General features: G+C 57.1%; 1 protein-coding gene across 1 annotated transcript; it reads right to left on the bottom strand.

The window, feature by feature from the left end:
- Positions 1 to 2,030: 2,030 nt before the first annotated feature.
- On the bottom strand, positions 2,031 to 24,351 carry PCDH1 (protocadherin 1; the record flags this gene model as incomplete). Its single annotated transcript, XM_079703272.1, has 5 exons — positions 24,273 to 24,351; positions 15,121 to 15,983; positions 9,955 to 12,150; positions 4,625 to 4,844; positions 2,031 to 2,425 (listed from the first exon to the last, which is right to left on the bottom strand). The coding sequence occupies exons 1-5, from the start codon at positions 24,310 to 24,312 to the stop codon at positions 2,031 to 2,033; spliced, it is 3,714 nt and encodes a 1,237-aa protein (XP_079559398.1). The 5' UTR covers positions 24,313 to 24,351.
- Between the last annotated feature and the right edge of the window lie 17 nt (positions 24,352 to 24,368).

The following is a 24,368-nucleotide window of genomic DNA, read 5'->3' as shown; positions in this document are numbered from 1 at the left end:
ACAGCCCTCGAGGCCACTGACCCACCAGCTGGGCACCTCACGTTACCAACTCCACCACTATTGCACCTGCCCCGTTTGTGCAGGGGGAAGGGGCTGTCTCTTTAACAAGCCCCAGCCCACTTCCTGGGCCTCCCCCAGGGAAAGGAGCCTTTGGCCAATCCCTAGACCTGGTTGCTGCCACCCCAGGCCACTCTACACCCCCCCGCCCTCCACTGAAGGGCTGTGTATGCTGGGGCCACGAGCCTAACAATGCTCTCCTTCCCAGCACTGTTAGGGGCAAGGAGCAGAGAACAAGGTGATTCTTCAGCCCCCTGGCTTTCAGGGGTGGAGGTGGGGTCTCTGGGGTTACAGGAGTCAAGACTCCAGCAGCACAGCTCCCAAAGGCACCAGACGACCCAGCAGCCTGTACCCACCCCTCCCACCCTCGGGCCGCCCCCCCAAGCTTAGACTAAGTCAAGCAAGGGCCATACCCTGAGTCCCCAGCCTCCCAGCCTGGGCCCCTGGGGAGCCGGAGAGGTATGGGCCAAGGCAGTGGGGGTTTGTGGAAGGAAGAGGGGCTGAGGCTTTGAGATGGCCACAGTGGGAGATGGGGCCTCTGCAGGATGCCCCTCACACCCTGGCCCCCTGAGGTGAAGAAAAGAATCCCACCTCATCATGGCTGACTGGGCTTCTCTGCCCCCCGATCCCCCCACGCCATGGGACCCCTGACCCTGGCAAAGGGAAGCCCAACTGGAAGAAGGGGGCCTGGAGCCCAGGGTGCCCTGAGGCAGCCCTTCCCACCCCCTGAGATCAAGGCAATGGTGGTTTTACAGGCTGACGGGTCAGTCATGGCAGGGGCTGGGGGGGGTGTGCAGAGAGGGGGCAGGGTGCAGGTACCCCCTGTTGGGGGCAGCAACCAGCCACCCCCTGAGCAAACCTTCCTGCTCCCAACTCACCCAACCAGGCCAGAGGCACAGTCTCCCCACCCCCGGCCAGCTGCCCCCCCCAGCCTCAGGGCCCCTCCGTGATGCTCGTCTGGATGTGGGGGCCAGCCTGAGCGGGGATCCCCCCCACCCCAGGGCACAGCGCAACAGTTCCAAAAAAATAGAGATTTGTATTCTTAAAAAAAATTAAATAAAAGCCCAGCTCTGCTGATAGGCGAGTGTTCCCCCATCCCCACCCCCACCCCCCTTGTTTCCCTGGCCGGCACCCCCATCCTGCCACAGCCCCAGGGGTATTTACAACATGGAACAATAGAGGCCTGGGGTGGGGGGCACTGCGGCAGGGAGGAGGGGGTGCAGGGCAGGTCCCCCCCCAGAGGGGTCCCCCGAGACAACACAACATCAACAAGAAAAGTTGCAAATCAGGCAGAAATGGGGACATCATTCCAAGGTCCTTATATACAGACACTGCATGACCAGTGGGAAGGGGGCGGCCCGGATGGGACCAGGCATGGGCATGCGGCAGGCAGGTGGGCCAGCCCAGGAGCAGTATAGGAAGACAAGGCCTCTGCCCCACTCCCACCGCCATCCCACCCCACCTTTGGTAACAACAGCCCTTCAGGGAGCCCCTGGCGGTCAAGAGTTTCCTCTGGGAGTTCCCAGGGAGAGGGGCTCCCCAGTTCAGCCCTGCTGCAGGGCGGGAATGGGGGCATCCTATGCCCGCCCTGGTTGGCCATGCGGGACACAATGAGTTAAAAGTGTGCTGCCCACCCTTGACTCTACCATCTGCCCAAAGTGAGGGGGTGATCCCTGGAAGTTGAGGGACCGGAGCCTAGTCATTGTAGAGGAGCCCTCTTGGGCATCAGCTGGGGGGAGCCCCATAAAGGGGAAGAGGGGGCTCCCTAGGGTTTGGGGGCTGAAGTGAGGGAAGAAGACCTGGACCCTGCATGGGGGAAGGGCCAGCGTGGTCATGAGGCCAGTAACCCCCCCACTCAGGGCCCTGGCCAGGAAGTCCACGCTGGAGGGATCAGGAGCAGGGGCCCTGGCATGGGCCCGCCTGGGAGCTGGCCGGCGGCTGGGGAAGGGATGGCCGGCCGGCCAGAAGGGGGCTCACAGGTAGATCTCGCGCTTGGCCGTCTGGGCAGATGCCGGTGTGGCTGCAGGTGGGAAGTCCGAGGTCTGGGTCAGGGGGATTTCCTCCAAGGTGGCCGAGTCCTTGCAGGAATCATGGCTACTGTGGGAGAAGGCACTGTAGGAGGGCAGGAGGCGCACGGGGGCCGTTTTGGTGTTCCGGTCTTCCGGGGGGCTGGGGCTGCCGGCGCCCGCAGGCTCCTGCCCTCCTCGGTCCTGGTAAGGCACGAAGGTGGAGAGTTTGAGGGCGCTGCTCTTGGTCCGGCGGCTGGGAGACGACTGGCCAGGCATCCAGCACGTGTCGGAGTGGCCAAACTCACTGCACTCCCGGGTACATGTGCCCGTCATGGCGACGTCAGGCAAAGGGCGCAGGTCTGCAGGGGAGAGCCGGGAGGATGGTCCTCAGTCAGGGCAGCCTCGCAGAGCTCTGCTCTACAGCCTCCCACCAGCGCCTCCATGCCGCCTTGGAACAGGGGTGCACGCCCCTTCCTGCCCACTGAGCTCACAGGCACACACACCCTCAAATAGACACACACCCTCCCACCATCCACCGCATGCGGGCTCTCTCTCACTCTCACACACACACACACACACACACACACACACGCAATCTGTCCTTAAATAGACACATTCTTTCCATTCTCACCCACCCTCCAGCTCTCCTCTCACACATCCACCATACCTGCCCTCAGACAGGTGCACAAACACACATCCCATCTACACACTCCGTCATCTATCTCCAGACAGGCTGAAACATGCACATTTACCCTCAGGGGTGAGGAAACCCCCATCCTCATTAAAGACACAATCTCTTTCTCTCTCTACTGCGCTCTCTCTCGCTCTCTCGCTCTCTCTCTCTCTCTCTCTCTCTCTCTCACTCTCTCACTCTCACACACACACACACACACACACACACACCCCTATCCTCAGATAGGTGTGGACACACAAATCTACACCAGGCATCTCTATCCTCAGACAAAGGTGGGCACATGCCTCCCTTCTGAGCCCCCTCCAGCCTCACCATGCTCCCAGTTGCCCTGGGACCCCACCCCACGCCAGCATAGCAAGGCCCTGCTACAAAGCCAGGGGTTTGCATGGAAGCACACACTCACATATCCACAAGCACACTCATGCAGCCCCTCCCCACCTCACTCCGGCCCCTACACCACCCACCACCCCTGGCCTTGCCCCGGCTCCCTGCCCAGAACACCCATGGGAACAGAAGTTGGCCGTCTGACATCAGCAGTAGCCAGTGTGGTTGCTGGGCAGCGGGGGTCTCCATGGGAACGTCTGGGCCTTGAGTACTTCCCATCACGGTTGCCCCTGTCCCGCCCTCGCTTGGGGACAGTACCAGGCGGTGCCTCCCCACCCAGGGATGTGACTGAGCGGCACCACCTGGGGTGGGGACTCCCCTGGCACCACCCGCCCTGGCTTGGCCTCCTGCCAGTGCAAGGTGAGGAGGGGACAGCTCTGTCGTTAACCCTCCAGGGCTCTTCAGTTCAGGGCAGAGTGGAGGGACCCAACGTGGCACGGAGCAGAGCATGGGCACTGGGTGGGCGGGGCTGGGTGCTGGGCCGAGTCCCACAGACCCCAGACCCCAGAGCAGCTCCCACATACCTGGCAGTCCACCTCAGGGCCTGCTCCGGCCAGCCGGCTCTGCGCGGGCACAAAAAGGACGAGACGGGCGTGAGATCGCGCATGGATGGGCAGGGTGGGGATGGAGGGCACTCTGAGACCCGGGGCCTGGGAGGTTAGACAAGAGCCCTGGGCCCGAGGGGTGAGCTGTGGAACTTTTCATCTTGGGGCGGGCTGGGGGAGTTCCGACTGAGGGAGGGGACGAGACCTGAGGATAGCTCTAAGCTGGAGAGTCTTTCTATCCCAAGGGGAAGCTGATTTAGTCTCCCCACCATGGGCCACCAGAGGTGCCTTCACGCACACACACGCACTACACACATACATTCTGACAACACGCCCCCCATCCATTCCCATGCTGACCTCTGCTCCAGCCCAGATCCCACGTCTGCCATCACCCTCCAAGCCCCTCCCACACAAGCCTTTCCCCTCCCTGGGCCTCCCCACTCCCTCTCCTCCCGTCAGGGGGATCATCACACCCTTCTCTGGGCTCCTCATAGCATCCAGGGTCCCTTCCCTTTTCTCAAGGCCCTCTGAGCTCTCATTATCTCAAGATTCCCTCAAAGTTCCCTTACCACTACCTGAGCCCTCTGGCCCCCATTCTCAGGGTCTGTGTTCCCAGGAAGCAGAATAAAGTAGTACTGACTTCAAAGTCTTTGGAGTCAGAGGTGCCTGGGTTTGAATCCCTCCAGCTCCGTCACTTCCTGTATATGACTTTGGGTAAGTGACTCAACCTCTCTGAGCCTCCGTTTCCTCCACTGTAAAGGGGGCACAATAAACTTCTCAGATCAGAGAGCGGTTGTGAAGGTTAAATGAATATATACCAGAAGGCACTCAGCACAGTGTTTACTGCTGAATACACGAGAGCTCAAGAGATGGAGGCTATGTCTAAGGTCTTGTCATCACTCTCAGGCTTCTACTCATTCCTGGGGTCCCCTCACCATTCTCGGGGTGCTCCATCTCTCCTATGCTGCCATCGGGGGTGGTGCGCTCATAGTGATCCTCAGGCAGAGCCAGGGGACCGAGTCGGGGCCCCGAGGATGACTTGCTGGACGGCGTCTCAGACTCCTCCAGGCCACTGTCGTAGTAACTGTGCTGGGACGGGTCCTGCAGCTCCTGCGCCTGGCTGGTGGCGGAGAAGGTGACGCGGCGGTGAGGTAACTGCAGGGAGAGGGAGTGTCACTGCCGGCCAGCCAGCCTGCGCCGCGGGGCCACCCACCGCACCAGGCTACAGCCAAGCCCGCCCCCAGAGCTCCTAGCCCTCTAGGCCTCAACAGCAACCAGGAAGAGGCCCAGGCCCCTAGCGCAGCAGAACCCCCCAGAAGGCAGAGACCTTAATAGAGGACTGCCCCTTGATTCTAGGTCAGCTCCCAGGACAGCCAGGACCACGCACTGGAAGTCCCAACACAGCACAGGCCGCAGTGTTATGATAGCTCCCAGGCCAGCACAATAAGCTTAATCCAGTATAACCACTTGTTAGAGCACAGCTTTCCAGTACTGGCACAGCCTCTGTTTAATTCCAGACAGCCAACACCAAAACAGCACAATACCAGCCAACTCCCCTAATTCCAGCATAGCCTCTAAACACCAGCAAGCCTCCAGTTTTTAGAACAGCTCCCTAAAAGCAGGACAGACTCCTAATTCCAAAACAGCTCACCAATACCAGAACAGTTCCCTGATTTCCAAATAGCACCCTCCAGACTCCAGCTCCTCATCTGTCTCATTGCTCTGTTAACTTCTCATTGCCTCCATCCATTGGGGTGCTAACCTCTTTCTGATCTTCTGTTCCTCAGCCCTGGTCTGTAATGCCATAGGCAGGACTCCCTGCTGAGTCCCCACCCACCCAGGTGCCCACTGCGTTCCCCTTCAGAGAGGCCTGGGAGTGGAAAAAGGTGGGAAGGAAGAGGGAAAGGGAGCCTGATGACAAACCAGGGCACCTTGGGGGTGGGGTAGCAGAACAGTGGAAACTCCCCAGTCCTCCAGATCAGGAAACAGTATTAACTGGAGAGGGCAGGGCCCAGGAGGACCTGGGCATAGGGGGAGGGGCCCAGCATCCATCAGGGATTCCGAAGGCTGGCTTCTTCGAATGGAGACTCCTTCTAGGAAATAGGAAGGAGTTTCCGGGAAGGGCCGGTGGCTTGTTAGAGCCGGGATTTAGGAGCTTGGAGCGGGGACTGGGGTGGAGGGAGGGCAACAGTGACAGGCTGCTCCCAGACAGCAGCCCTGCCTGCCTGCCATGGGTTGACAATCATCCCAGGAACCTGGCAACCTCAGCTTGGCACTCGGTACAACCAACCCATCCCCCAAACACCCACCTGGGACCACCACTGGTTCTCCTGCCAACTGGAAATTAGAAGTTGTGGAGGCCGCAGACCCGGGCCCCTGGAGGCCAGGGGTGGGAGCAGCCCAGGCCCAGGGACCTGCTGACAGGTCTCCAGGCTCCTTCTAGTCCTCTAAGACTTTGTGGTGCTTTGTCTTTAAAACTCTCAATAGGAGGTTCTCAAGATGGCCAGAGGAGGGTGTCCCAGGTTTGCAGACCCACCCTACACAATTTCCGTGCCATCCAAGGCAGCTGGGGTAAGGGAGGCTGTCAGCACAGGGAGCTTTGGAGCTGCCTTCCCACCTTGGCTCCCACCCCACCTTCAGGCATAGGCAACCCTTCTCAAGATCCATGTTGGGATCCAAAACACTGAAAGGTCTGGGTGATGACAGACAAGATCCCCAAAACTGACCTGATACTTGGGGCTGGGAGGATGTAAAGGAGCACGTCCACCTGGTGATGGAATGAATAGGTTCCAGGAGGGTCTGGGAGGCACCGGGCAGTCTGGCTGTTGGGTGTTTTTCTTTCCAGTTTTCTTTAAGACATTAGCCAGCAGCCCTCCCTCCCTGCAGAACCTGTGCCTGGTAATCCAAGGCTTCAGTCCTGCCTCCTAGGCACATCACTTGGTCTTTTTCCTATGATTCTTTTCTGTAAAATGGAGGGTTGGGTCATACTCAACACTAAATATTCCCTATCATTCTATGACTATCAAATCGTAAAAAGCCTAGATCCAAAATCTCTCTCAGACCCTAGTCCAGAAGTTCTAGACCCTTGCTGGTTATTTCCAATCAGCTGTCCCTGTGGACCCTTCAGATTCAACATGCCTGAAACCAAATTCTTTTTCTTTAATCAGCTTCTGCATGGGCAATGATCTCATCATCCTACCACCCAGACTCAGAAGGATGATATCTATCTGGGGATCCTGGTAGCTCTCCACTCACTCCCCATCCCTATCCCATATCCAATTATCCCTTGAGTCCTGTGGGTCATTTCTCCAGAAGGTCAGCCTGATCCATCCATCCATCATGCCCTTTTCCACCATCCTTGCTCAGACCTTAGAGGTGCAGTCCTGTACCTTCACCTCTACCCACTTTAAATCCACCATACACTCCAGTAAACTCTCTAAAACTCAGTTCATCCAAAACTCATGAGCTTTCAGGGCCTCCCACTTCTTCTTAAGGAATTTTTGGCAAAGCATCTATGTCCTCTACAACCTACAGTCTTCCAGTCTCCTGTCTCAGCTCCCTCCTATACCCTCCACTCCAGCCAGAATCCCCTTTCTGCCCTCCCCCTGCCTCCAACTTGGTCACGCTCACTCCCGCCTCGGGATTGGCTCAGCTCCCCCGTCCAGCTCACTCCCGCCTCAGGATTGGCTCAGCCTCCCGTCCAACTCCTGTTCCTCACTTTATGAAGAGCCGGCTCCAGGTTCTCATTCCCCTCCCAGAAGCCCACCCTCATGTCCTATGCACATTTTCTCATACTATGTGCCTCAAAGAAAGGGAGGGGGCACCATGGTCAAATAAATTTGGAAAACCCAGAGTTATACAAAGTTTAACAGGTTTTCCCTTCTTGCAGGCTTTGCAGAGCCTTTCATAGGTTAATGTGAACTTAGTCTTGGAACCCCTTTTTTTATAGCATAACGGAAAACAGCAGACTCTGGCAATCAGATTTCCTGATGATTTGTGTTTGAATTTGACTCCATCGCTAACTAGTTTTCACTTCTGTAAAACGACCTGCATCACAAAGAGTTATGAGCAGTGGATGAGGTAATTCACATAAAATGCTCAGCATGGTACGTTGCACCTGGTAAGGACTCAAAAAAATGGAAGCAAGCAGTGGCAGAAGTGGTAGAACAAGTTGGGAAAAGCTTTAATATATGGCACTTCTCACTGGTGAGAATCCACACCACGATTCTTAACTGCCTCATCTTGTTACTTGTATGTCTTGTAGAAATATGACCATTTTTTCCTCAAGGTCTAGTACTATGCTGAGCACACAGTAGGGATTCAGCCTATGTGTTTTAATGGACAGTGGTGTTGTGGTTTTGTTGTGTTTGAATGTTCAGTGTGGCTCCATGGATGGGTTGGACTGGAGCCAAGTAAGGGATAATCCCTCAGACCTTGGGAAAGAAAAAGAGATTAAGGAGCTAAAGGAACAGAAGAAAGAGAGAGGCGGTGGCAGCAAGGAGAGGAACAAAAGAGAAAGAATGATTGGTCAGGAGCTGCTGGAGGTCACCCTAGAGATGCTTATTTGTCCGAGGGAAATGTGATGAAACCAGATTTCACTTCCCCATGCACCACTCCTCCAAAGCCCCTAGGAGTTTTTACTTTGGGGGTACCCCGGGGCGTTGGGGAGTTTGTGGACGGAATCAGAGTAGAGAGCTGGCACCCTGGACCTCCTGGGAGTGTCTCAAGCCTCTTCAGTCGCCATGGAGACAGGTTGCCTCTGGCCTCAGAGACTCCCCCAGGACCCGAGGCCCCTCACCCAGACTTTAGCCTCCTCCTCAGGCACAGCCAGAGACAGGGCAGACCCAGGAGAGCAAGAAGTGAGAGAAGGAGAGAGAGAGAGTGAGTGAGAGCTAGCAGCTCAGGGTGGCCAGAGCAAGGAGCTGAAGGAAGGGAAGGGAGGGGGCCGGATAGGGCGCCTCAGCCCTGGTCAGCAGTGGGGATATAGAGCAGGTCAGTCCATAGCACTGGGGGATATCCTCCCCTCTCCCTGGGCCCTCCCTCCCGGCAGCCCAGACTGGTGACCATGGTGGGGAGACACAGGGCAGAGCAGGCTAATTGCTGGGCGTTGAGCAGTTTTGGGATGAAGAGGCTGGGAAAAGGACTTGGGAAGATCTTACCTCGAGGGAAGGTGCCTGGTATAATTAAGAGGTTCTCTGCCTTCACTTGAGGCAGCCAGGCTGCATTCCACCCCCACCAGCTGCTCTGAGCTCTGCTGGGAGATGCTCGATGTGCACAAATGGGAAAGGTCAAGTCTCAGCCAGCGGAGAAAGGGCAGGACTTGGGTGCATCTCCATCCGCTTTCTTGGTAAAGGGTGCCATTCCCAGGGAGGTCTCACAAACATGAGGGAAGGGGACACTGCTGGACAGCTCCATTTGAAGCCTGCTCAGAAAGCACTTCCCCCAATCATGGACATGGTCATGCGGGGCGGGGGCTGGTCAATTAAGATAGGGTTGGGGCAGAGGGGAAGGTCTGGGACGGGGGAAGGGACAAAGAGCAGGGATGGGGAAACTGAGGCAGGACATCAAACAAAGGGCTGTTTCCAGTCTCTCTCGCTCCTTCTCTCAGTTCCAGGAAAATAAGAAGCCAAAACTCCAAAAATAGAGAACTTTATTATCAGGGCGAAGTGTTTGGGGCTGGGGGAGGGGAACTGGGGCCCAGCCCCAGGAGTCTGGGGTGGGGAAGAGGGTGACACACAGCACACAGAGAAGGCACAAATGGGGAGGCCCCCCTCCCTGACAGAGCGTCCACCTGGTTACCCACCAGGACCCCAGGTCTCCCCCTTTCCCCTCTAGAGAAGCACCCATGGCTGGTCTCGGACAGAGACCCACGTTTGGAGGAGACTTCTTCTCCATTTCCCTCCCCGCTCCTGCCTCCAAACCCTTCTGCTCACCTACCCATCAGTCCCCACCTGCAGGACCCAGCAGCTGGTCCAGTGTCCCAGGATGTGACAAGTCACAGGCCTCTCCCAGTGCGGCGGTGGGGGGACACGGAGCACACCCTCAGTTTTCATTCTGCCCGACCCTCCAAGCCTGGGTGAGGCAGCAGGGTCATCAGTGGTCCCAGCATCCCCCTATCTTTGGCTCCACCTCCCACCACTGACGGGCTGGTAAGCACGGCAGGCCCGAGACACCAGCTCTGTCACTCCCACACCTCGGTCCAGATGGCCCCGTGGTAGGGGTGGGGTGGGGGCCGGGGCATGCTGAGCCGCAAGGGCTGGCCTACCTGCTTGCTGGGGTATTTGGGGGGGTTGGTGCGGTAGCTGTAGTCGGAGTACTGCTCAGAGCCCGTGGATGTTGTGTCCCCAGTGCCTACGAAAGTGTTGGCTGGTGGCAGGTCCTGCACCACCTGGTGCTTCTTGGAGGCGGAGGGTGACTGGGGCTGTAGCTGGATGGAAGGCAGTGGGGAGTTAGAGCGATAGTGGCGGCCAAGGTCAGGGCTGCCTGGTGGGTAGTTGAGGGGCAGGTGGATGCGGGGGCTGTCCCCAGGGGCATCGCTCATCAGGTTGAACTTGAGGGATTTCTGCAGCCCGGCCTCATCCTCGTCCTCCACCGGCTTCACGGGCTTGGGAGACTTGCTCTTCTTGCCCTTGCTTTTGTTTCCCTTGGAAACTTTGCTGCTGGGCTTGGGGGCATACAGGTCCTTGGTCTCCTTCTTGCCAGCCTGGTAGCCACTCTTGGCCTCCCGTTGCCGGCAGTAGCGCACGAGCACGGCCAGGGCGATAAGCAAGGCCACGGCCACGACACCCGCCACCACGCCAAACAGGATGTTGCCGCGCTGCTTGGAGCGCTCGTATTCCGGATCCCCAGCAATGTCGATGTCCAGCGGCGTGTCCAGGCTGTGGCCCAGCAGGGTCTCCAGCAGGGTGCGGTTGGCCAGGGTGTCATTGACATACAAGTGGACCAAGGCTGTGCCATAGCGAGGGGGCTTGCCGCGGTCACTGACCTTCACCACTAAGCGGTGCAGCCCGTGGTGGCGCCGCTCAATCTCCTTTTCCAGGGTGATGGCACCGGAATGTGACCCAATCTGAAAGAGTCCGTAAGGGTTGCCACCGGCGATGCTGTAGGTCAGCTCAGCGTTGACACCAGAGTCAATGTCCTCAGCTGTCACCTGGCTGACCGTCTCACCCAGATGGGTCTGGGGGGTCAGCAGCCGGTGGGAGGTGTTGGAAGGGGCGGTGATAAAGGGTGCATTGTCATTCTCATCCAGCACGTTGATGGTGACACCAACGTAAGCCGAGCGAGGTGGGACGCCGCCGTCCACGGCCTTCAGCTGGAAGGTATAGGTGCTTTGCTGCTCCCGATCGAAGCTCAGGCTGGAGAGGATGGTGCCCGTGCCGTTCTGGATAACAAAATCACCATTGTCCTGCTCCACCGTGAGCTGCACCCGGGCGTTCTCCCCCTTGTCCCCATCAATGACCGTCACCATGCCCACTGGACTCAGCGCCGGCATGTTCTCCATCACTGAGAAGTTGTAGCCACTCAGCATAAACTTGGGGTCATTGTCATTGCAGTCCAGCACGTTGACAAGGACGGTGGCTGTGCCTTGGAGGCTGGGGCTGCCCCGGTCGGTTGCCACCACCTTCAACTCGTAGCTTTCCCTCTGTTCCCTATCAAGGGATGTCTTCACCCGGATCTCTCCAGTCTCAGGTGAGATGGTGAAGAGGCCCTTGGCAGCCGGCTCAGGCTCCAGAGAGTAAACCAGCTCAGCATTGGAGCCCGAGTCGGCATCACTGGCAGTGACCTCAGCGACCACTTCACCTGGCTTGTTGTTTTCTGGGAAGGCGACCTCAGTGACGCTCTGGGTGAAGACAGGTGCATTGTCATTGACATCCACCACCTGCACCTTGAGAGAGTTGGTGCTCGAGAGTGGGGGATTGCCAGAGTCCACGGCCACAATCTCAATGGTGTAGTCTTTGACCTTCTCATAGTCGAGCGGGGTGGTGGTCTGCAGGAAGTACTTCTTCTTGCTGTCACTTCCCGTCTCACTGGCCTGGCGGAGCTGGAAGGGCACATCACCTGCCACCACACAGGTGACAGCTGCATTTTCTCCCTCATCTCGGTCAGATACCTGCACCAGGGCCACAGCTGTCTCTTCTGCCACGTCCTCTGAGATGTTAGCCATCCCGTCTTGATGAGTCACCAGCCCTATGCCCCGGATCTCAATGGTGGGGGCATTGTCGTTCATGTCCTTCACGGTCACCACCACTTGGGCTCGGGCACTCTTGGGGTTGGTGCCTCGGTCCTTGGCAAGCACCGAGAAGCGCAGGGTGCTTAGGTCCTCGCGGTCCACGGGGCCCTGCACAGTGATAAGTCCCGTGTTCCTGTCCAGTCTCAGAAGACGCCTCACAACTTCGGGCGCCTGGTGGAATGTGTAGTCAATCTCTGCGTTGGCACCTTGGTCGGAGTCATTGGCCTTCACCTACAGGGCAGGGGGAAAAAACAAGGAAAACAGTGCTGGGTTAGTTTGGGGATAAATTAAGCGACACACGTTGCTGCCTTTCCAACAAGCATGGCAGATGCAACTAATCTAACAAGGCACCCTTTCCAAAAGCAGCACATGCATGCCCTGCCCTTTTCCCAATCCTGACACTTTGGCATGTATTACTCATCTTTTTCCCTGAAGAGCACAGATACGGACCACAAATCCTCAGTGGTGCTACAAGCTACTACTAGAGATGGGACAGGGCAGAATTGAACTCTACTTATTGCTCCTATACTAGTCCACCCAAATATGGCGATGAGGATCCAATCAGCAACTAGGGAAGCCCTTCCACCCAATTAAACTGGCCTTCAAACCCTTCTGAAGAGCTGGAAAGATGTGAGTAGTAGAGATGGTGTGTATGCATGACATATGTGTGCAACATGCATTCAGGCACACACACGTGTTGTGATTATGTGAGAAGGTATGTGTTTATGCACGTGTCTACTGGCACACGAATGGAGACCCACGTGCCCCTCTGGAGGCCACAGGTGAGGGGACTTGTTTTTTGAAAGGAGCCAGGTAGGGATGTGGGTCAGAGGGAGCCCGCCAGGCCAGGTCAGGTCACTACTCTGTGAAAACCGGGGAAACCTGTTTCATCTCTCTTCCCCTCCCAGGGCTGGCGCTGGCTAGGCAACAACTTGAGGAATCCAGCCGAGCCTGCGGCCAGGAGGGAGGGGCTGGTGCAGCCCACAGAGCCTGCTGGCAGCGGGCTGGGCTCCCAGCATCACACAATGAACTGTCTGTCCCTTTGCAGTGGGCACATCCTCCCACACCAAGGCCGACACACACTCGGCCCAAGTCTATACAAACATGGGTGGTAATGGGGCAACAGGAGCCAGGTGGGAATGGTCATAAGGTAGCACTGGTCAGCGAGAAACGAGAGGGATGGAGTTAGGTCACAGCCCAACAGAATGTGATGGCAGTACAGGTGGGGGCAGGGGAGGAGGGGGTAGGGGGTAGACAGGCTAGGTGCAACTTGGCAGAGTCTCTGGGGAGCAGAGCAAGAGTCCTAGGTTCAAATCTCAGCTCCGCCACTTCCCAACTATGAGGGCTTGGGCCAATTATTTAACATCCGCAAGCCTCAGTCTACAAATGTGTAAAATGGGGATAATAATAGAACCTATTTAACGGGGTTGTGGTGAGGATTAAATGGGATGATAAGTGTAAAAATGCCTAACACTGCCTGGCACATGGCAAGTGCTCCCTAAATAGCATTTATCCCTCTTTTTGTCCATCCATCTCTGAAAATCGGTGCTGACACAGTATTGGGCATTGCACCTAGCAGGCCCTCAGGCCACTGCTAGTCTCCTTTCCTTCCCATCAGGATTTTTTTGACAGTGAAAACACTGGTGAGCTACCTGGTCTCTGCTCACCCCTCTAATGGTTTCTCCTCGCCCCTCCATCCCCCTGTTCCCCCAGTCTGTCACCAACTTTTTCAATATGATTCCCACTGTCTCCCTGTCTCTAGATTGGTCACCCACCTCCTTGCCTGCCTCTCTTGCCATCTTACCTCTCTTTGTCTCTGTCTCTGACTCGTGACTTCTGTCTCTCTTTCCCTCCCATCTTGCTCAGTTCTCTTTCTGCCTCTTTCCCACTGCTGGCTCTCTCCCATCCTCTCTTTTCTGCTCTGTCTCCCCGTAAGCTCGTCTCTGCCCCATTCTCCTGCTTCATCCCACTTCCCAGCTCTTACACACATGGGCTCTGAAGCCAAACTGTTGGATGTGGCCAAGGTGGAATCTGAATACATCAAGTGGGTGTTACCAGGCAAGTTTCCTAATCTCTGTGGGCTCAGTACCCCATCTGCAAAATGGGGATAATGCTTATATTGTACTGTGGAGATTAAGTGATATAATACACATAATGTATTCAGGACAGTACCTGGCACCTAGGCTATTATTATTTGCCATCCCCAACCGTCTGTCTCCCTTTTCTTTCTCAGTCTCTCTTCTACAGGTTCCAGTCCACCAGCCTCTAAAAAATGGCCCAACCTCCTCCCCATGCCCTGCTTCAGCTTGAGGACTTGAGACGAAGGGTTTCCCAGGATGGGTAACGGTGTGCAGGGCAAGCTGAGCCCTCCTCAGCTCCCTCGTATCAAAGACAGACAGCTTTAGCCCATGGGGAAGGAGAACGGAGCTGGGGCTGGCAGGAGGCCAGGGCTGAGATGACAGTGGGAGATACGCCCACCTGTCTGCAGGGATGCTTTCTTTGCTCTCTCCCAGGCCCTGACCCCACCAAGCTGCCCAGCCCCTGGGGCAGTTCCCATCGAGAGGGGTGTTGAGAGCTTCAGCAGAGGCCACCGACTCCCCCTACTGTGCCCAGCACCCCACACCCATGGGTACCCTGTGCCTAGGGGAGGAGGTGGGTGTATAGACATCTGTGTACAGTTTTCTAGAATTCTGAGGACTCACCTGGCTAAAATGATCTCATGTGACTGTCAGGCATGGGCAAAGCAAGTCTCTGTCCTCCAGCCTCAGGAAACTCGCATGTGGCTAAAGGGGCCCTGGTTGGGAAGACATTCTCATCTCTGGAGAGATTCTACTTGGACAAAAGGCAGTTCACTTGTTCCAGCTCAGCTCACTTGGCTGGGGAGGAGGATATCATTTGACTTGGGAGGGGGTTTCACTTTGCAGAGGTTTCTCCAGCTTGAGTCTGCCTCGGGGATGGGGGGATCACTGTTCATATGCTATGTCACTGTCACCTGAATAGCTTGACAGAGGAAAGTAAATCCCCTGCTGGGGTGTGGTGGACTTGTGGGAAGGTCTCACCAGGCGGGGGCTGGGGAAAAGAGATCTCACCACAATATCTTGGCCATCTTGCCCTTAAGTGAAGGGAACTCTCACGAGGTTGGGGTGGGCTCCCATTTCTAAATGTGGGTCACCCTGACAGTTAGATGGAGGGGCCTCTCACCTGGACGACTGAGTGTCCTATGGGGCTGTTCTCAGACAGCTCAGCCTCGTAGGACGGCCGCTCGAACTTGGGGGCATTGTCATTGGTGTCGAGCACAGTGACTCGCAGCAGGGCGCTGCTGGCGCGTGGGGGGTTGCCACCATCCTGCACCTTGATAGTGAGGTCGTAAGAGTCCAAGCGCTCCCGATCCAGGTTGCCCATCACGATGAGCTGCGGCTGCTTTCCGTCCTGGTCCTCTGCCACCTGCAGCCTAAATAGCTCCTTGGCCTCGGGCCCCACCTGCAGCTCATAGGATGCCACACCGTTGGGGCCAACATCGCGGTCCGAAGCCACGGGGATGGGGAAGAGTGAGTCAATGTTGGTGTTCTCGGGGATGGGCAGCGTGATGACTGGTGAGGCGAAGTTGGGCGTGTTGTCATTGATGTCCTGGACCTCTATCTGGCCCTCTAGCAGCCGGGGGCTGCCATTCTGCACGAGGTCCGTGATAGACACCTCAAACTCCAGGATGCAGGGCTCACCAGGGAGCTGGTTCTGGCATTCACGGAGCCCCTCGCGGTCGATAGAGGTCTCCGTGGTAAAGATGTCGCCCGTCTTGCCATCCACCCGCAGGTACGGGGCGCCTACTTCTAGTTTGTATAGGTGGCCCACGTCTGGAAAACCATAATCGGCTGCGAGGCTCCCAATGAGGGTGTTGGGTGGTTGTTCCTCTGGCACCTTGTACACCACCCGAGTGGCGTGGCCTGGGGATGGAGCCAGCAGCAGCAGAAGTGCCAGCAGCAAGGCGGGCAGCAGCAACCGTTGCCCCCCGGGGCCTGGGCTGCGCCTCGGGGACCCCATCCGGGCAGGCTCCAGAATCAGGAGGGCTGTACGCGAGGGAGACAAAACAGGGGGTCAGCTGGGAGGAGAGCCCAGGCCCTGAGGGCTGCCCAGAGCCAGCCCCCGACTCCCCCTCTGTCACCTACACACTGATCTCCCAGGAGAGAGCTCTGCCCCAGTACAGAACACTGATTCCAAGACCCAGAACCCTGAGTGTCACCCACAGCTGGTGTAGCAGCGGTGTCTGCCCCAGCTGGAGGAGCAGGTCTAGAGCAGTTCCTGCCCGTGGAACGCCCTGACACACCTGACACTCCCTCCCTCCCTCCCTGCTCTCTACTCTGTGCTTTGCCTAACACCTCCTTCTCACCAGCATCCTGCCATAGTCACCCATGCTAATTACCCTGATACGGGAGAGACAGCAAGTGGAAGAGCAAGACCAGGAACAACCCCCCACCCACCCCCCGCCACATACAAGGTAGGAGAGAGACGCAGGTACCCTCACATTCCCCAGACCCTGGATCATCGCCGCCCACACTGAGGGCCACTCACGTTGGCTGCAGGGAGAAGGGATGACGTCACGTTCCTCTCCCTTCTGAGATGCCAAGTCAGTGTATGCACAGGAGGTAGGACATCTCAGATCCCTTTCTCCCGGCAGTAATCACCCTAGTGCCCATGTCCCCACCCTCAAAGGGCCAGCCTGGACTGGGCACCAATCAAGGCTTGAAAACGGTTAGGGCTGTGGAGTGGGTGTTAGCCCTCCCCGACCCCCTTCCAAACAAACATGCCCCTGGGCACTCACACCTGTGTGTACACACACAGTTCCCGGGGCTCCTCTACCCTCTCTCTCCACCGGGGTGGGGGGCGGTGGGGGGGAGGAGAGACACGGGCAGGTATGTGGAAGAAGAGAGTAGACGTCAAGACTGGGGTCAGGACTGTGGTCAGAGCTGACTAGCCCTGGTACTGGCATTGGGAGCTGCCCCGGCCTATCCTTAGCAACTAGGAGCCCAGCAGGTCTAACTGGGACAGAGCTGCCAATAACACCAGCAGCCTTGCCCTGACCACGCCCCATACCCCTGCTCAGTCTCTCAGTGAACATCTGGCCCCTCCCCCGCTTAATCGGTCCAGTCCCATCTCATACCTGCCTCTCCCCGCCCACCCCCAAATCCTTCCAGTTAGAGCCCTGTATGCCCCAGCCAACCACAAGCTGCACCGCCATCACCACAAGAGCCTGCTTCTTCTGCCCATCTCCCCCAGCTTTGAGCTGTGCATCAGCAGACCCCAGCCAGACCCTCCAGCTAAGTCCCAGCCTTGACTCCCTCCTCCTCTCCAGCACTACCACGACCATGGCCAGCCCTTCTATTCAAATCCAAAGTCTTCAGCCCAGTATTTTCAGCAGAGGCTCAATCTCCCTTCCCTAGCTCCTGAAGTATGTGCCCCATACCTGGAAATCCCACCCCACGCCCTGTCACAGGCCACACCCACCCCACTGAAGGCAGGTTCTGGTCACCCAGGAAGCCTTCCCAGGCCTCTTCAGCCCTCGGTGACCTCTCCTTCCTCCAACTCATTGCCAATCCCATGGCAATGAATCACTGTGCAGCCTGGGACACCGCCCGCCCGTGTTGTTCAATCTCAGTTATTGTGCACTTATTCCTGTGTTCTCTAAACTTATTCCTCTCCAAGCATCCTGAAGGAAGGGACAGGGCTCCCTACACTCAGCCCCCAGCCCCCACCCATTCACCTTCACAGAGCTGGGCGTACTATAGGTGCTCATTCATGCATTCAGTGAGCGTTTATTGGGCACTTACAACATTCCAGTCTCTATCCTGGGCAGTGGGACACAGCAGCGAACAAGACAGATGCAATCTGTCATTGTGGAGCTGACAGTGGTTCTAACTCAAGAACTATTTGTCACTTTTGTTGGGCTGTACCCATTTGACAGATGTAAGGCAGCAGAGTGGAGAAGAGCAGGGAATGTGACATCAGACAGTCTGAGGCAAACCCCAGCTGCCCACTTTCTGACTGCGTGAGCTGGAGCAATTGATTTAGAGCCTCAGTTTCCTTATCTGTAAGGAAGATAATACTGGGGATAATACTACCTCTTTCCTAGGGAGTTTGAGATCATGTGGGCTAAATGCCTAGCACAGTGAGTATTCAACAAATGCTCCCTCAAAGCACTCACAATTGTAGTTAGGTAGCTGTTTGGGAAATAACTTGTGAATTGTTTCTCTTTCCTATAAGACTGTGAGCGGAGACTGGGAGAGCCTCTGCTTTGTTTACTCCTACATCCTCAGGGCCTTGCCCTGGACCCTGCACACTGTAGGTACTCAGTAACAGCTCATGAATGACTGTGATTATTTTACCTCTCAGGCTTAGCCTTTCCTGGAACTTTCTGTATGGTCACTGCTTGTTTTCTTGCCCAATTTCCCTACTCCACTGAGAACTCCCTGGGGTCTGATTTAATCCTTCTCTGTGTAGGTCCCTAGCAGACTCTCAGCAAATGGTCATTGAATGCAGATGCCTTACACAAGCACAGCCCCTCCCTGGTCACTCCTCACACTAATAGGCTCAACGCCTGTGAGGCTGTTATCAGATTAGCGTGTGTGTTTGCTCTCAGCTGCAATCTTAATCTCTTTAAAGGAGGGAGGAATTTATCTGATGCTCTATTTGGATCGACCCTCCAGCCATTTCCCCTCTCTCTGCATGGACCTGGCACTGGGCTCATCTTACCAACACGCCTCAACCCAAACACACCTGTCTCCAAAGAACCTCATTCCCTTCTGGGCACCTTATCCTGCCCTCCCTTGCACAGCACACACACAACATGGGATCATGTGAGCACCAATTCCGTGCAGAAGTCTTGGCAGGGTGGGCGTTACTTGGGAGTTACCCTAAACATGACAAAGAGGAGAAATAAAGCAGTGCCGGCCTGCCTCCACTCCCTCCCTCCAGATCAACGGTTTGTAACCTTTTTGGGTCACATTCCCCTTTATGAATTTTATGAAACCACACCGCAGATTTTTCCAAGAAAAATGAACACTCACAAATTTTGGCTACAAATTCAGAGGTCCGTGGTCTGGCACCATCAGGGTGACTTTGATTTGTAGCCGCTCTAAGAGCTACAGGTTAAGCACTGACCTTGGGGGCTTCCTTCCCCATCTTGGGTCACAACCAGGGGCTCTAACCCCTCAGGCCTTCCAGGCAGCACAAACATAGCACATGCTTGTGACACATTCCCCCCATCCCCCCCTCCCCACGCCTGCCCCCTAACTCTCATACACATTCTCTCACTCACCCTGTCACCCTTAGGGGTCAGGAAAGGACTGTGGTATCTAACTTCTGAGTTGGGAAGAAAACCAAAAGGGAATATCCAAGGCAAGCAAGGTTGGGGGCGGGGGGGGGCGGTTTCCTGGGAGGAAGGAGGAATTTGGGGGGGAAATGGGGTCGGGGGAGGGTTGCCCAGAGTTGGTTGCCCAATAAGAGCTGAAGAGAGTTTAGGCTCTTTAAGCACCTGGAGAGTTCCTTTAAAATGAGTATTATCGGGGGCTTCCCTGGTGGCGCAGTGGTTGGGAGTCCGCCTGCCGATGCAGGGGACGCGGGTTCGTGCCCCGGTCGGGGAGGTTCCGACATGCCGCGGAGCGACTGGGCCCGTGAGCCATGGTCGCTGAGCCTGCGCGTCCGGAGCCTGTGCTCCGCAGCAACGGGAGAGGCCACAACAGTGAGAGGCCGGCGTACCGAAAAAAAAGAGTATTATCTGGCTACACCCTTAGGAATTCTGATTCTGGAAGAGGGACCTGGAGAAACCCCCAGGCAGCAAGGTGGAGGCAGCAAGGGTCAGGAACCTTTTGGGAACAACTTTAAGGTACTCTAGGTCTTTGGAGTTAAGAAAGAAGTATAAATTCTATTATCATCACCTTTATTATCATCATCACTCTCCTCACTATCATCATCAACCCAACTAACACTCCCCGAGAGATTTTACTACATTTACATCCATTTCCCATCTAATCCTCCCAACCCACTGAAATGGGTACTATTTATTATTAATTTATGGCTCCCCATAGTACAGATGATAAAACTGAGGCTCAAAAATAATAATTGCCTTAGGTCACAGAAGTAGTAAGCAGAAGAGCTGGGATTTGAGAAATAAGAATGCCTCCTCACATGAGTTAGGAAAAGGCTGGATGGGGGAAGGCAAATCAATGGAAATCAGTGGTTGCTATGTACCACCCCTGCCGCCCACCCTCCCTGCCCACACACACACACACACACACACACACACACACACACACACACACACACACACACGATCCCTGGGCTGCCAAACCTGCAGGGCAAGGAGTGAAAGAGAAAGAGAGAGCCTAGGGTTCAAGGTCCAAAGGAACCCAGGCCTCCCAGGATGCAGACAGAGAGACAGAACAGCCAGGAGTGGCAGTGAGGCAGCCTTTCCTACCCCCTGCTCCCACCATCCCTGAACTTTGTCCTGGTGGTTGGTTGTTGGGAGTCATTAGTCCCCTTTGAAGCGATTAGTGCCTTATCTGCCCTTCCCTAGGCATTGGCTGCCTTCCCAGCAGGGGTGTCCCCACCTCCACCTAGCGACATTGGGCACCCAGGACCCTGAGAAGCCAGAGCCTCAGTAGGGACAGTGACTCATTCTTCTCAGGCCAGAGGAGCACAGTGAGGTGTGAGGGGGCAGAGTCCAGGGAAGACCAAGGAAAACACCATCTGTGTCAACATCTGGGGAGGAAGGAGAACAGTGGTGAGGGTTCACCTGGAACCTTCATTGACAGTCCACCTCGGGGACCAGGGGCCATTTCCGGCTGAATGCTGTGGCCAGAGAGGAAACACACGGGGGCAGACATCACTGTCCCAGAGGCCAGGTCAGCCCTGACCCTCACTCCTGCACTGTTACACAACAGTCACCACCACTGTGGGCACAAAACACCAAGGGACATAGCAAACATCTGGGAGAGGAGGGTAAGCAAGCTGGGCTGTGTGGGGTGGAGCTGTTCAGAGGCTTCCCACAGTGAATAAGTGCACAGCCCTCAGCTCCTCTCCCTTCTTTTTCACAACCCTCTGTTAGCCTCTGCAGGGTTTCCAGGCACCTGCATTCTTGAGTCAGATTGTCGGGGTTCAAACCCTGGTTCCACCACTTCCTAGCTGTGTGACCTTGGCCAGGTGACTTTACCTCTCTGAACATATTTCCATATTGTGAAATGGAAATAATCCTGCCTCTTGAAGTTATTTGGGAGGATTAAATGAGAGCTGATGCATTAAGGTCTATTACATTGTAAAGGACAGATAGCTTTCCATCACCGAACAGAGCACTTTATTTCCAACATCAGGCAAACAGTAGGTGCTCATTGGTTCAATAAATAAATGATCCAATCCCCTGCCAGGTGGGAAGACCTATGAAGGCAAGGATGGTGTCTGTATTACTACAGTACTGCATCCTCATCACCCACCATGGGCCCTAGCAGACAGTAGGTGCTCAATACATGGTTGAAAGGATCTCTCTCTGCAGCACCAACTGTCCTCTCTCATGGTAGGGGCAGACCTCACCCGTATCAGAAGGGCCTCCTCCTTTCCCATCTCCTCTCCCCCCAGCCTTGACTCCTGCTCAGCTCCTCCCCCCACCCTTGCAGACCTTCTCCTGACCCTTCCACCCACTCTCCGCAGCAGTTAGCTCACTATCTCTACCTAGCCCAGCTCCCCTGACCAAGTAGCCACAGCAGCAGCCCGTCTGCCAGGAGGACGCCTTACCAGCAAGACCCCCCTTTCCAGCTGAAATCCCTTTTGGAATTGGGGATTGGGTGGGAGGGAAGGGAAGAAACTAAATGCAGCCAGAACTGAAACCAGACCTGCTCCCCTACCACCCCGCCCCTGGCAGTCTCTGGAGGCCCCTCTCATCCCTCTCTCCTCGATTCCACTCCATCCCCTGGTCTGGTCGTAATTACACATTTCAATCCTCCCAGATCGCCACGTCAAGAAAGTAACACCCCTCCACCCTACACACACCTAGACCTCTGGGCTGTCACAAACACCTTCTGCGCGCTCTCCTTCCTGGCAGCTACCAAGGGTTGGCCCAGAGCAGGTAATGCAAGGCTCCCGGCGCTTTCTGGCACGACTTCCCGGACTCTGCCGGCCGGGGCAGACCCCAGCCTACACCGCCGCGGTCAGCGGGCGCTCCCCGTACACCTCCTGCGCGCGGGGTATCTCCTCCCAGAGGACGCGGGAGAGTGTGTCGGGGGAGGTGGGACGGCGGCTGTTCTCCGCCAGCCTCCGGCTCGGCCGGCCCCACCCCACCCCCACCCCCACCCTCAGCAGGGCGACGCCAGGCCTTCCCGAGCCCAGGGCGAGGCGCGAGCGCGGCGCGGTGAGAACGCGCCTCACCGGCGTGTCCCTGGTGCCCCCCGCCCCAGGGGCCGCCGCGGGGACTCCCTCCTCCTCCGCCTCTCGGGCCTCAGCCTAGGGACCCCGGCAAGCCGGCGTCGGCTAGAGCCGCGCAGCGGGCGCAGGGAGGGGGCGGGGAGGGAGCCAGCGCCGGAATCACAAAGCAGCGAGCCCGGCCCGGAGGAGAAATTCTCGTAAAACGGACCCTCTAGCGGACGGCGGAAAAGGGGGCTTTGCCCCACTCTCAATCGTCAAAGACCTCACAGCAGCCCCGAATATTTCCTGCTAGAAGGAATGGTCTCCGACCACTGCTGAAAAACTGAGGCCAGAAGTCTGGGCTCCCGAGGGTAGCTGGGGGGAAGGGGTGCGAGTCCTTCTCGCCTGCCAGTTGTGCTCCTGCGCGTGCCGCGCGCGTGCCCTCCGGGTCCCAGGGCCTTGCCCTCACACACGACTCTGGCCTGCAGCCGGGACCCGGCGGAGAGGACGCCCAGGTGTGAGAGGGACACAGCTGTGTGGGCCCCAGGTGTGCTGGGGATCCAGGTGGTTCGGAGAACGAAGCTAAATGGTCCGAAGAGGGTCGCAAACACCGCCCAAGGCTTGCACCCTCTGCAAAGGGACCTAGGGCCCTGGAGCTCCGGGGAGGCGGGTTGGCGCGGCCTGCCAGGTCCAGCTCGTTCCGGGAATACCCGGCCGGCCGGCCCCGGAGTGGGGGTGGGGAGGCGCCAGCGGGGAAGCAGGTCCGGCCAGCCCCTAGGGTTCCCGCTGGGCCGAAATTTACACTCACTGTACAGCGCTAAGGGGAAAGGGGCGCTAGGGGCTCTCCGGGTGGCCCGGCGGCTTCCCCTGACGGAATCTGGCCTCCGAGGGAGAGGGACAGAGCGTGTATGTTTGTGTGTATACGCTGCAAGGTGTAATGTGACACTGTTGGTGGAAGGTGTGTGTGACACCCAGTGTTAAGATGTGTGAAGCAGTAGATTCTGTGTTTGTGACCGTGAGGCTCTGCTGTGGGTGCCACTTGCTGTGTTAGGGCGTGTGCCGTCAAGGAGTGTGCTGAAACACTGGGTTCTGTGTTTATGGGTGCAGTCGAGGGGTGCAAGCGAGACATGTGTTGTGTACCTGTGTTCTGGCCAAGGAGTGTAACATAATTTAAGTTAGGGTGTGTGCCTTAAAGGAATATGTGTGTGCGGGGCTGGGTTTTGAGTGTTCATCTGGCGAACTGTGGCCGTGACACTCGTATGTGAGGGCATGAGATTGCGTTTGTGTGTCCGTGTCGCCGAATGTCACACCCGGTTGTGTTTTGTTGCTCTATATGGCCACGGGTTGTGTGTCCGTGCTGCTGAGCGTGCAGAAGCTGAAGCAGATTCTAAGCTACTGACGGTGCCCCAGTGGGCGCCGGTGTGCGGGAGGTATGCCTGTGTGCACATATGTATGTATGTGTGTACATATGTCCGTGATCTGGCCCTCCGGGTGCCCGCGGGGAGCTGGAAGCGCCTGAGTGATCCGAGCTGGTCGCCCAACAAGTGTGTGTGTGTGTGTGTGTGTGTGTGCGCGCGCGCGCGCGCGTTGTGAATGAGGGTCCTCGCTTGCTACATGCTCGGGGACGGCCCCCCTTCCAACTGGGGGCTGCGGGCTTGCCCCAGGCCATCTCCATCCCTCGCGCGGCTGGAGCCCCCCTATCCCCGCAGCTCCAAGCGCTCCGGGGTGCAGGGCGCCCAGGCTGGAGCCCAGTCCAGCACCCGCTCTCCTCGCTCGGCTTTTTGCGGCGGACCTTGGAGGCCAGGGTGCCCCAGCCGCAACCCCAACCGCCCCCACCTCAGCCCCGGCGCGCTGAGCACCGACCGGGCCCCCGTGGCCTCGCTCGGCCGAGCGCCCCTCCCTCGGCTCCCGCCGGCCATGGCCGCTCCCGGCCGGGAGCCACCACCGCCTCCACCGCCACCGATGCTTACCCGCCTCTGGGCAGCGCAGGCCGCGGGCCCTGCAGTCCATGAGCCGCCACCGGCCCCGGCCCGGGCTGCGGCTCGGCACGGCACGGCTCTGGCTGG

This window comes from Hyperoodon ampullatus (genome assembly GCF_949752795.1).
Source record: "Hyperoodon ampullatus genome assembly, chromosome: 4".
Taxonomy (NCBI): Eukaryota; Metazoa; Chordata; class Mammalia; order Artiodactyla; family Ziphiidae; genus Hyperoodon; species Hyperoodon ampullatus.
Note: the sequence above shows the minus strand (reverse complement) of the source record. Positions and strands in the feature narration are given on the sequence as shown.